Consider the following 12,894-nt stretch of genomic DNA (forward strand, 5'->3'; position numbering starts at 1 on the left):
CGTGTTGCAAAATGGAGCTATACAAATAAAATGTATTATGAATGTTAACATTAGCACACTCTTGTACTTTTATTGCATAATTATAATATTTGATTAAAATTATTGGTTATGACTATTTTTCTATACTTTTTATGCAACAGTAGAACTCTACTTTTAATTTAGTACCATTTCCTTAATTTTAAATTGCGCGCCCAGTCAGTTGACAGCTTAACAGTCACTTAACAGCTGCGCTATTAACTTTTCGCTGTGAATGACAAATAAGAGCAATTCAGTGTGACCAGTTTAAATTATTTCCTGATATTAAATAGTATATTTCAAAATTAGAATTTTCGGTCACGCCGACTTGCGGACACCCAGCTGACGTGTTGCATTATATTTTAAAGATAAATTGTATATTATAAACAAAAATATATTGTGTTAAAGTGTTAAAACATGTCACAGTTTGGTGGGCCCAACGATTTCTATGCCTCCGGGCCAACAGGCGACTCGAGCTACAACTTTGATATGCCAGAGTTTGGACAAGAGCTGTGAGTCTACACAAAAAATTTACCGCAAGAAATTCCAATTTGTTTACGTTTCCCCAATTGTGCTTCAGCAATTTCCAGAGTTTTGACAACACACAGCCTTCGGTGCCGCCAAACTATGATGCACCAGGCTACAATAACGCACCAAATCAGGGGCTTGGCGGCTTTTACGATCCCACAGCATACACAGACAATGCGTATGGACAGGATAAATCATTTAATCAAACAGGCGCTGCCGGCAGCGGCGCCGCTGGCAACGAATTTGATGATGAGCCACCGCTGCTTGAAGGTAAGTTCACACACGCACACATACACTCAGTCTTACACATGTGACTAATCTATGCTGTTGTTGTTCCAGAACTGGGCATCAATCCAAATCACATCTTCCAAAAGGTAAGTGGCAGCAAATTGCTTTCCCTTGAGGGCAACAGCTCACAATTTATATGAAGTGGCAACTCCTCTTGATGGTCTCGCCTCGAGATTGCCTCTCCTTTTTATTTGCATTCGCAATTACGCCATCTACCGTTTTCTTCTGTTTTCTAATTTGCTGTGCACAGCGGCAGTAGCGTTGTTGAGAGGAAGTCAAAGGGTAGACGGGAAGTGTGCACTTTACTTTAGGCTCAGTGCAACTTTCAACCGCTGGCCGTTGTTGTTGCTGCTGGCGTTTTAATTGAAATTTAAATGTTTTTGCATTTCGCCCTTTGTATTTATTGCATGCTGCTGTTGCTGGTCGCCATTTTGCATTTCCAATCTTTTTTTTTTTGTATTTTTATGACACCACTTTCTCTCTGCTCGTTTGCATTGTTGCACTTGTTGTTTTGTCGTTAATGAAGACATATTTTTTCATTGCCCTTTTGCCGTTTTGTGTGTGTTTTAAATAAATAAAACAACTTTTGTGTTTTTAATTAAACTTTTTCTTTCGCATTGCTCTCACTCTCTTTCTACTTTTCTCACTCTCGCTCTATGTAACTTTTCTCGTATTTTTGTACATTTTGTAAAATTTGCGTAATTTTTTCCCTTCATTTCTCTCCGGTATTCTCATGTTGTTGTTTTGGTTTTTATTGTTATAGTTGTTGCCCTTGTTGTGGAATTTATTACGTTTGTGTTAATTGAAAAATGAAAATGTTAATGAGTTTGTGTGCCATCATAAAAATTAAATGAAATACTAATTAAATTGTACTGCATTCGAATCCTGCTTCAGTCCCCCAACAAAACAGGAGAATAAATAGAAGAGTGTGACCAAATCGAATTAAGCTGTTGCCTACCTTAGTTTGCAGGATTAAAACCAATTAAAAACTGTTTATATAAATTTATAATTATTAAAACATATATTTTTTCTACTCACACGAGTGGTCTTAAATGTTAAATAATATTTTTATCGTGTCACGTTGGCGTTTTTTTGTTTGCCCAGTAATTTAATCTGATTTAAGCGAAAATATGTACATAGATCTTATTATTATTTTTGCATTTGTAAAATAATTGTTTTAATTTCTACGTGCTGCAATTATTTTTATTGGTTTTATATACATATTTTTTGTTTTCCCGCACATTTCTGAAATTGTTAATACTTATTTTTTTAATTGAGCATAAATGCATAAATTAAAAAGAAGAAAACATTTCTATGCCTCTATCGATGGTAGGATAGTTTGATTTTGTGGAAAATAAGAGTGGTTAATTTCTGGCAGATATTAATTTATAATAGAATTTCCTTTCCTGAAATGTTATAAGTACAATTAATTAATCTTTTTCTTAAAAGTGGATTACACCATTTTATAATAGAATTTCCTTTGTTGGCATTTGTTATTAATGTGCTTTTGACAATAGGCAAACAAATTTGAAGAGTTTGAGTCGGAAAAGGATTTTATGTTTGGCTTGAGATCAATTCAACAACCCAACGGGGGCACATGTGTTGCCTGTAATCGACGATTGTTTTTGTTTTGTTTTTGGTTATTTCGTTGTGTTTCGTTGTGATGCTGACTGACTGTGTTGTTTCATTTATTTCTGGGCCGGCTTGGTCTAAATTCTCGTGTGTCAAACATGTTGACAGCTACGTTGGCTGCTGTTCTGGTGTCCTGCTATTCGTGCTGCTGTTGCTGCCCATTGGTCAGCAATATCATTTATCATCAATTTCCATTTTTCAAATTGTACTGCGAGTGAAAACACGCATACGGAGGAAGGAGGAAGGAAGGGAGAGAGTGAGTGTAGGAATATTGTGGCAGAAACTCGTGGCTCAGTTTTATGACCGCTGAGCGAACAAATGAATTGTGTCGTGTCCTGCCGCAGGTTGTGAATGATGATGGCTGTGTAGTTGTTGTAGATCCTCAAACTCCTCTCGCTACCCATTCTCTTCCTCCCTCGGTTGTTATAATTTTAATCTCATTGCTGTTGTGTGTTTTTCTCTTTCTCTCTCTTTTTTGCTTCTCACAGACTTTAGCCGTGCTTAATCCCTTGCGCGGCACAGACCAACAAATACTCCAGGATACGGACATGGCTGGCCCATTGGTCTTTTGTCTAGCACTCGGTGGCATTCTGCTCCTGGTATGTACATATATGGAATACACAACTTATCCACTTTTTCTAATTGCATAATGCTTCCGCCTTTCTTTTTTTTTGTTTTTGTGATTTAACTCTTACGCTTGCGGATTACACAAATACAAACAGTATGTAACATCTTTTCCACCATCTCTATTCTCTTTCACAGAGCGGTAAAGTTACATTCTCGTATATCTATGGCATTGGAGTCATGGGCTGCATATTTTTCTACTGTCTGCTGTCGATGATGGTCACTCGCTCTCAAGTGACCTTTGGCGCTGTGGCCTCCGTTCTCGGCTATTGTCTGTTGCCCATGGTCGTGCTTTCTGGCATCAACATTTTAATCACCATTCAGTAAGTAATTGTTGACACAACTTCGCTAGCTTTTACGCCATTTCAAACCACAGTCAACATCAACATCGCCTCGCCTCGACTCGCCCACTCTTTCATTGCCCACCCCACCCACTCGCCATGCCCTCGATTTGTATTTATGTTTTTAATTGAAAAGTTGCCAATGCATTGTATGGAGCAGTAATTACAAACTTTGCCTAAGTCTGTCCAGCTGCGACTGCAGCACGTTCAACTACTTAACCCTCTCTCTCTCTTTCTCTCTCCATTCATTGAATTTCCTTTTCTATCTCAGTCTCTTTTCGCTTTGCTCTCTGTTTGATGTTTAGACTTGCTTATTTTCAGTTTGATTGCGAACCCAACTATAACAATTGTTGACAAATTGAATCCAAGTGTCCAAGCATTGATTAGAATCTTGTAGAGTTCACTAAAGAATTTGTTGTTCTTCAATTTGTGTCAGAAAAAAAGCTCCTTAAAGCTTGCTATGTGCCTTGATTGTAGTTTGTGAGATTAAAAATGTGAAAATTACATATTTATTTATCTTAAGATATACAGCAGGTTAGGTTTCTAGATTTGAATGCTTTGATTTTATTTTTATTATATTTGTAAGGAACATAAATAGTTCAATATAATGCTTCAAAATAATATAATTTCCAACAATACTTAATGGAAAACAATCACTTATGATTTTTGTCAAAGTTTTTCAAGTATTTCTTACTGCTTTAATTTCACTCATGAGTAATTTAAATGATTTCTGCGAAACTGTTAAATATCATTTCAACTTGTGTAAAATTCCATTTAAACTTGTTATAATGTTGAAATATGTATTTAATTCGTAATGGCTTTAAAGAGCGTGTTATTTATTTGCTTGTGAAACTGATTCCGGGATTTGGAATTCCAAACAGTTTCATCTGTTGTTATTTTTTTATCCGCACTCCTTCGCATACAATACATAACATTGGGGAGTTTCAACATTTCCATCACGTTTACAAATCAGGCGCATTTCAATCACGTTTCGAGGTTGCCATACAGTTGCGATTTTTTTTTTTTGCTTGCACATCACACAGATGTGGCAACTTTGCTGGGCTTTAAAAATGCAGTTTTTTCATTGAGCTTTAGTTGCTTTATCATTAGTAGGTGTCAATTGTTCTCTGTGTAATACTCTTTAGTTATATACGAGTAGATAGTAATAAGCCCCTTCTATGTTTCCTGTTGACGCTGCTCTGGCTTATCTTACTTAAATATACATTTTTATATGTCTAGCACTTACATGCGAGTGCGCTACACTGTGTGTGGCATATAGGTTTTTAATTTCGTTGCAACGATGCATAAAAAATAGGCAACTTAATTTGCGCTTTTAGTGTACTCTGGGGCAACAATTTCGAGCGGTGCTCCAAGGGTCCAGCTTTGACTCCGACTCCGGCTTGCGTCTCCGGTTTGTCCATGTCCGTGTCCGGGTCCAGTGGCGGAAAAAAAAGAGCCGAAACGTTGTGCCGTTTAATTTTCGCGCCACTTTGGACAGAGCGAAGCGAGAGAAGGCCACACAGTAAATGATGGGAGACACTAAAAAGTGAAGAGAAAGGGAGTGGAGATGAGGTGCATGGGATACCCACAGTTGGCCACGTATTTTCCTTTTCAAATATGTGTTCAGCACTTGCTGGACGTGTGTGTGTGTGAGAGAGAGTGTGAGTGTGTAGTTTGGGTAGTTTGTTCGCTACGTTTTATTTTGCTGCTCTCTGCTGCTTCATTCTTTTGCCGAGCATCACGCAAATGTTGCGTGCACCAGCCAAAAAAAAAAAAAAATTAAAACAGAAAACAAGTAGTGGAGCTATAGACTAAAGTGCTCAACTTTGGAAATACCCGTAACTCTTTTAAATCAACTTTTAGAACTTGGATCGTTCACATTGCAGTTTTGTAATGAGACTGTTCAAATAAATTAAATTACAAACTTTATCTTGCAAAATTTAAAAAGAAAAAAAAAGGTTCTCCTGATCGTTAATCCATGTTTGTCCGAAGAAGATTTTAGTCTACTCAAGAGAGGCATAATTTTCTGAAGATTTACAAATGCCATAGCTAAAATGTTCGGCAAGAGCCTCTACGCTCAATAAAGATTACCATTAAGGGTGTTTAAACTGTATTGAGCTTTTATTATATGTACATATACATATATCAAGTTTATTTTACTATCCGATTGAAACGAAATTTCCTGAAATAATCAAAATAATTGTTATTAATATGTATACCCAAATTGAAGACTTTAGCTGTAAAGTATAGATTTTAGGGGCGAAAGGGAAATAGGAAAATTCTAAAAAAAAAAAACTTCCCACAAAAAGACCGACAAATTTTCGCAACAGTGTGGCATTATTCTTAAAGTATACAAAACTAGTAAACCACAAAAATACTGAAATATACTAAGGAGTATATTTGGTATATTGCCATAGTCCTACGTCTAAAATATGTCATTATATGCCACTAATTTGTAATACCCTTCTACTCCAATAGGTAATGGGTATAAGAGTCGAGTATAACGGGGGACGCAGAGAGGGTGAAGAGGGCGTGTAGTCGCCCACAATCTCCGCACGTCCAACTCTATCGAGCCTTTTGGCCAGAACTCTGGCACGTCATAATTTCAACTGGCGCTGGCACGAAAAACAACTATTGCCGTAGCTTACTCGACACCAGCATCGTTTTGTCTGCCCCCTCTTCTCCCCCTCGCTCTCATCCCTCGGCAGCACCCTTTCCCCTCTGCGGCCTGTTCATATAGTATTTTTTGTAGTTCCCTTTTTTGTGCAACTGCTGTTGAAGCTGCCCAATTGCCATTTGGTTGGCTGTTTGCATGCATTTTTTATTTGTTGGTTTTAAACGCCTGCACTTTGTGCTTGTTTCTGCATGTGTGTGTGTGTGTGTTTATGTGTGTGTGTATATCTATGTGCCAGTGCGATGTTCATATAGTAGTAGTCAGACCGTAGCCAGGCAAGTTTACAGTAAATATTTTTGCGATTTTTTTAGACAGACTTTTTAATTGAGTTTGTTTGGTGATGCAAAAGTGCACAAAAATTATACAGACAGCAGTTGTGTAGTTGCAAGTGTATGTCTGTGTGTGTGTGTGTGTGTTTGCACTGATGTGTGGGTGTGGGGGAAGAGGCGTGGCTGTGCGCCCACAGCATTGGTTTGATTGGTTTTAGGCAGCATTGGGTAGTCTGTTTAAGCCAAGCCAGAAATCACTTGACACAATCAACAGCAACAGCAATTGAGGGAAGCAGAGAGTGGGAGAGAAACCGATAGAGAGAGGGGAGAGACGGGGAGCAGGGAAATTTAAAGGGAAAGCTTTTTGTTGGGGGTCAACTTTGGCAGTTAGGTCAGCAGGCTGCACATGAAAGCGAATTGGGCAACCGTTTTGGGACCAGGTGACAGCTGATCCGCTTCGACCACAAACAACAGAAAACAACTACAAAAAAAAAGAGAGAATTCTCTGTACAGAAAAGGCAATCCATTAAACTTAGCAACCGCATTGTGCACACTACGTACATATGTATGTGTGTGTGTGTGTAAGATTGTTGTTAGGCGACTTTGAATGTTTTAAAATTATTTATAGATTGTGTGTACATTGTGTGTGCAGCTTTTTCATCATCAGGTATACATCAATCTTAATTACAATTGATTAAAATTCTTTGTAATTTAGTTACTGTTTAGCTGGGAGATCATTAATCGAGCTGGACAATGACTTTAAATTGTTTGACGTAGATGTGCTTCTCTTAAATTAATTAGAAATTCCTTAGGTGCTAAGGCTTTAAGGTTTTACTGAGATATATTTCATATACTATTTAATGTCACTTTGTGGTTGTTTAATTATCATTTTTTGGAAATCAAAACGACGATTTATTTTCTATGCTAGCTTTTTCGATTAAGTGCAATATGTGTAATAATTCAGTATAAAAAATACTATATACTATATTTAAATGGACATTTATTTTTAAGGTTTTACTGACATATATTTGATATACTATTTAATGTCACCTTGTGGTTGTTTAATTATAATATTTTGGAAATCAAAAAGACGATTCATTTTGTATGTTAGCTTTTTGAGTAATAATTCAGTATTTAAAAATACTATGATATATTTAATTGCAGTGCGCTTTAATATCCCAAAAGCTGTTGTGCCTTTAATTCGAATGCATTTTAATGGTTCAAATATGTTGCCCCAATAACCGTAATGATAATTATGTGTCATCTGCGTGAGTTGAATTTAAATTGCATGAAAATTATGATTTAATTTCTCCTGCCTCATCAAATGTTTTGTATTAATTTCTATGTATTATACAAGACAAGACAAGATAAGATAAGATTTAATAGATTTCTTTGTATTATGTAGTATATGATTTAATAGGTATTAAACTCCTGACTCGTAGCATAATCCAAACAGATTTCAGATTTTCAAATGAGAATTCTGTATCATAAACTTGAACTAAACCAAGTGCCTTGAAAAGTATGTTGCCTTTTTATTCTTTTCTCGATGTTGTGTAATAAGGTTTAGCTAGCGATGAAACGATTAAAATATCATAGTTACAAACTTGGAATCAGTTTTTGTCGCATATTGAGCTTAGGCTGCGTTCTCATCTTTTTAAGCCCTCAATAAGCTCCGATGCATATTTCAATTTCCATTCTCTCGCTCTCTCTCTCTCTCTCTCTCTCTCTCTATGTCTCTCTATGTCTTAGTCTTTGTCTTTCGTTCTCTCTCTGTCTCTGTCTCTGCCTCTAGGTTGCACTTGATGCTTTCTAGTTGGACTATGTTTGCACATCCTTTGCACATCGCCTGCTGTCTTTGTTTGCACTGTTTATTCATTCACAAAATACACACACTCATACTCATACTCATACTAAGAGATAGCGAGAGAGTCATGTGCAATTTTTTATGGCAAACACTCAGTCAGCCGTATACTCTTTCCCATCAACTCATGCATATGCATTGTTTATTGATTTTGAGTGCGGCGTTGCTTTACTTTGCACTTCTCTCTCGTTCATCTCTTGCTCATCTCAACTCAACTGTGCGCTCTCTTTCTAATTGTGTTGTTGTATATTTTTGTTCTATCTGCTTTTTTTCTCCCCCCCATCGCGTTATCTAGGGGCACACTCGGCCTAATTGTGAGCGGCATCGCCATACTGTGGTGCGCCATATCGGCATCGAAACTATTCGCCACGGCATTCTCCATGGACCATCAACAGCTGCTGATTGCCTATCCATGTGCGGTGCTCTATGGAGGATTTGCGTTGATTACCATTTACTAGACTCGTCTGCCGCCTGCCGCCTGCCCCTGGCAACCACGTTTATCGACTGGCAACTGGCTCTGTGTATGAGTGTGTGTGTCTATCTCTGGCTCCAGATATCCGTATCTCTCTCTCTCACTCTCTCCCCCCTCTTTGTATTGTATTTCTCTGTGTGTACTGCAATATTGTGGCATGATTTTAATTGTCCTGCACACACACACACTCACACAACGACTTGCACACACACAAACGAACACACACACAACCAGTTTGCCAGAGACACGATAATATTTTAAGAAAATAAGCGCCGATTGCAAATTTGTTTTTCATATGTTTTTCAGCCTCGGTGCCGTGTAATAAATTTGATTGAGCAAAGAAAAAATAAAAATGTTAACAAATTGAAATTGCGTTTTTCACTTTGTCAGCCCAATGTAAATATCGATGGAATAACTATGTATATATAAATAAAACTGTACATATATTTAACTATACACATACTCTGTATACATATGTCTATAAACACGTATTGCAATTTTATGCAAGCGTTTCCGTTTCCTGTGCTCTGCGTTTTTTTTTTTGTCGCTGGTTTATGTGGCATTATGTTTACATTACATTGCACCCTGTAAGTGGTTCAATAAGAGCTGATTCTCCATTAACGATGTTCATATGATGAATTTATTTTCCAATACATTTTTTAACTTCATTGCGAAATGCCCTGCAAGTGGGTGATGGAAAGGTATGTAGGTGTGGATATCTTCTTTCACAGATTAAGTTGAAACAATATTTACTGTGATATTCAAATACAAATATATATTTTTTATTTTCTTTTCTTTTATTTACAATGTCTTTTTAAACAATAATTAAATTGTATAATTATTATTAAATTAACAGAAATAGCAGTTTTTCCAATGAATTATATATAACATCTTTTCAGTTGCTAATAACTTTCAAAACATATTACATATTCAGGGGTACCAGAAATCGGTGGCGGAATTGATTCCGCCCGAAAATTTTAGCGGCTCCACAGAAACTCGATATTTTTTACGATCTTTAGCAATTTTATAAACCATTTCAGGATTGGATAAGTTATATGATTTCGATTTATGCAATTCTAAGTATAATTTACTTGACTTTCGTTATTTTACTCTGTTGCATGCAACTTTTCACATTTAAAGAATAGTACAACAGTCTATCTATGTTTCTTTTATTTGTTTTACTATATATAATATGTATATATAATAACTGGACAAACGATCTGTGTGCACACATTTCTGCAGCGGTAAGTCAACCTTCTTTATTATTGATTACAGGGTATCAAAAGAGCTCTTAACTTGTCCCTCTCATGGACTCGTATACACACACATTTATGTTGAAGTATGCAGAGTGTTAATTGAATTAGTTAATGACCAAAAAGAAAAGAGGCAAATAAGTAAAAATGCTGGTTAAACATGCATGACTTATCGCTACCCTGTAGTAAAAATACCGGAAATGTTCCACTATGTTTATGCATATTTAAATGTAAATGTTGATCACCGGAAAGTACTTTTTGTTCACACAACTGTTGGCTATTCTATCCTTAGGGATTTCATGAATCTGGCAAAACAATTCTTTATTGTCTTTACATTTCAAAATGCAGCCCCAAGTTTTTATTCCAGGGTATTTTACAATACAAGAAAGGGTCCTGTCTGCTTCAGATCTCTGCTTACCATATGCAAATAATTCCAGCTTAGTCTGCGCTCCGGACTCGTGTCCTTGTCCTTGACGATGTCGTCGTCACATTTTCATATTACATAATTAGCGGCATTTTTTTATTTTTGGGTCGCTCTCACTGCCCGTTGCCGTTGCTGTTGCTGTTGCTGTTGTCGTCGCTCCTTGTCTGCATGAATAAATTGCAAAATGCGTAGCATACTTTTGTGCTTTGCGCTTTTTGATTTCCGTTTGCTGCCCTCTCACTTCCCACCCCTCTCCCTCTCCCTCACACTTGGCCTCTTGTGCCTGCACGTTGCCCGCTTATGCAAATTGTTGTAATTACTACAATTCGGTTGGAGCATTTTTATGGTCGCTTGAGAGGCAGAAAAAAATATTTGAGAGTGTGTGTAAAAACAAATCTGCTCGACACAGGAGATTGCCTGTAAAATGAGAATGACCTTTTTCATATTTGCGAAGTTTTATAGTAAAAAAAATATAGTTTCATAGTGATAAAATATGGTATATATATATATACATAGTATAGTAAAAACTTAAAAATTTATTACTTGTTATTATTATATTTAATCGTAAATTCCATAGTATGCATTCTAAAGCAACTTTGGCTTTCTTCTTTATACTGTTGAACATTTACTTGAATATATATTCTTTGTGTTTATGAAAATAATTAATATATTAATAGACTTAAGTTTTATGTGTTGCCTCTAAGTTTCATAAGAGTGAACACCATTTAAAATAATTTGAACTTATGCCGTTTTTGACTAGCACTGATGAATTGTATCGTTGCTATTGAAATATTGTAATGTAAATGAAGTTATTTTGTAAAAACATAATGAATGACATATTTAACTTTTTCCCAACATTTTTGTATATACATTTGTGTGGCATTCGTCAGCCAACACTTGCTCCAGTTTATAATACCCTTTTTTTCGGTACTTTTTAAATGGGTACCAGAAATATAAAAAGAACGAAATACATGCGGAAATATTTGTGTGCTAATTGCGTAGCGCGCGCGTATTTTGTAAGCGATGAGGAAAAGGAGGAGGAGGAGGCGCATAAAGAGGAGATCGGCAGAGGTGACGGAGAAGAAGGAGGAGGATGAGGAGACGTCATCAAAGGCAGCAGCTCGCCATTAGCAGCATTAATAAACACTCGTTAGCCGCCGTTGGTGAAATGGAAGATGGTAACGAGAGAGTGTGAGAGAGAGAGAGAGAGGGAGAGATGAAGGGAAAGTGGAGTCTGCATCTCGAATGTGTTGCTGATAATTAGAATTAGCGCACAATTAAGGCGGCAAGAGCATATAAAGAAAGAGCGAATAAGAGAAAGGAAAAGCGAATGGAAAAAGCAGGCAAAACTGGTTGGGATTTCTTTTTTGATAGCGAGGCGGGTAAGCTTATTAGCGACGCTCAATTTTGAATTAATAAGCAGCTTGGACTTGGCGAAAAAAATAAAATAAAATTGTATGCCATAATGCCCAAGCCCATCCAAAGCCAAAGCCAAAGCCGAAGCCGAAGCTCAATGCAGAGCGTTAAACCAACAATAGTAACACCTGCGGACAAAAGCAGCTTAACAACAAAATAAACGCAGGCAAAAAAAAGGAGCGTTTCCGCATCCCCAACTCCCTCTCTCTTCTATTCGAGGTGCGTTAGCATCCGGATTTGGGGCGTGGCCACAACAAGAGTTATTACATTTTTAGCTCTTTTCGCAGCTTACGCTCGACTGTTCGCTGCATTTTAATATATAAATATATGCAATATACTATAAGTAAAGCAGCGCCGAAGCCACCGAAAGCTGCTGCCGAGTACCTGTCGGTGAGAAGAGGGAGAGCAGGGAGAGGGGAAGGAGTAGGTGGAGCAGCTGCGTCTGAGGCAAAAGTGAAAGCGTTAATTACGCAGTCTCCGCCTTCACCATTTTGCAATGGAAAACCTGACGCCATTATGGATAAATGACATGAGAGATGAGGCAGAGGAGAGGCGTCGAGGAGGAGTAAAAAGGGAGGAGCAGAGCCTTTGCTGTGTAATAGGAAAAACGCAACGTGCAATTGCCACATTTTTAATTAGCGCGCTTAAAAGCGCATTAAGTAGTCGAAGGGAGAAAACCCCATTGAAAACGGTGTCTGACATAAAAGTGAGGCTCTATAGGAAAGTGTACAAGTGTGTGTGTGTGTGTGGTTGTGTGTTGCTTTCGCTGAAGAGTGTAAAAAGGTGGTTTATAACAAGCTGTAACAAGATTCATGCCGAGCACTCGAAAAGACCACTTAAAATTTACCTTGAAACTTGCAGAAGGTTATATAGAAAGTAGTTATTATAGCGATTCAGTGTCAAGCTAATCAGGCAAACGTGAATGTGAATAAATAAATAAATAAATACGTAAAACAAGTGAGAAAGCAGTGGGCGAAACATGATCGACTTTTAAATACGTGCTATGCAAAAGAATAAATTAAAAAAAGCATAGCAAAATGTATATTCATAATATTAATATTACTTGGGCCTTGTTCCAGCTCCAATTTAGCTCAACT

At 37.1% G+C, this 12,894-nt stretch overlaps 1 protein-coding gene across 1 annotated transcript; it reads left to right on the top strand.

The window, feature by feature from the left end:
• Positions 1-323: 323 nt before the first annotated feature.
• Positions 324-9,073, top strand: LOC133835329 (protein YIPF5). Its single transcript, XM_062265338.1, has 6 exons — positions 324-527; positions 596-813; positions 883-917; positions 2,952-3,062; positions 3,226-3,410; positions 8,528-9,073. Exons 1-6 carry the CDS (start codon positions 433-435, stop codon positions 8,688-8,690), a joined length of 807 nt encoding a protein of 268 aa, XP_062121322.1. The 5' UTR covers positions 324-432; the 3' UTR covers positions 8,691-9,073.
• Positions 9,074-12,894: the final 3,821 nt, after the last annotated feature.

The sequence above is a fragment of the Drosophila sulfurigaster genome, chromosome 2L (genome assembly GCF_023558435.1).
Source record: "Drosophila sulfurigaster albostrigata strain 15112-1811.04 chromosome 2L, ASM2355843v2, whole genome shotgun sequence".
NCBI lineage: Eukaryota > Metazoa > Arthropoda > Insecta > Diptera > Drosophilidae > Drosophila > Drosophila sulfurigaster.

Coding starts and splice junctions, on each gene's coding strand:
- LOC133835329 (XM_062265338.1), top strand. CDS start 433: ATGTCACAGTTTGGTGGGCCCAACGATTTCTATGCCTCCGGGCCAACA. Junction 814..882: donor TGAGCCACCGCTGCTTGAAG/GTAAGTTCACAC, acceptor TTGTTGTTCCAG/AACTGGGCATCAATCCAAAT. Junction 3,063..3,225: donor TCGGTGGCATTCTGCTCCTG/GTATGTACATAT, acceptor TCTCTTTCACAG/AGCGGTAAAGTTACATTCTC.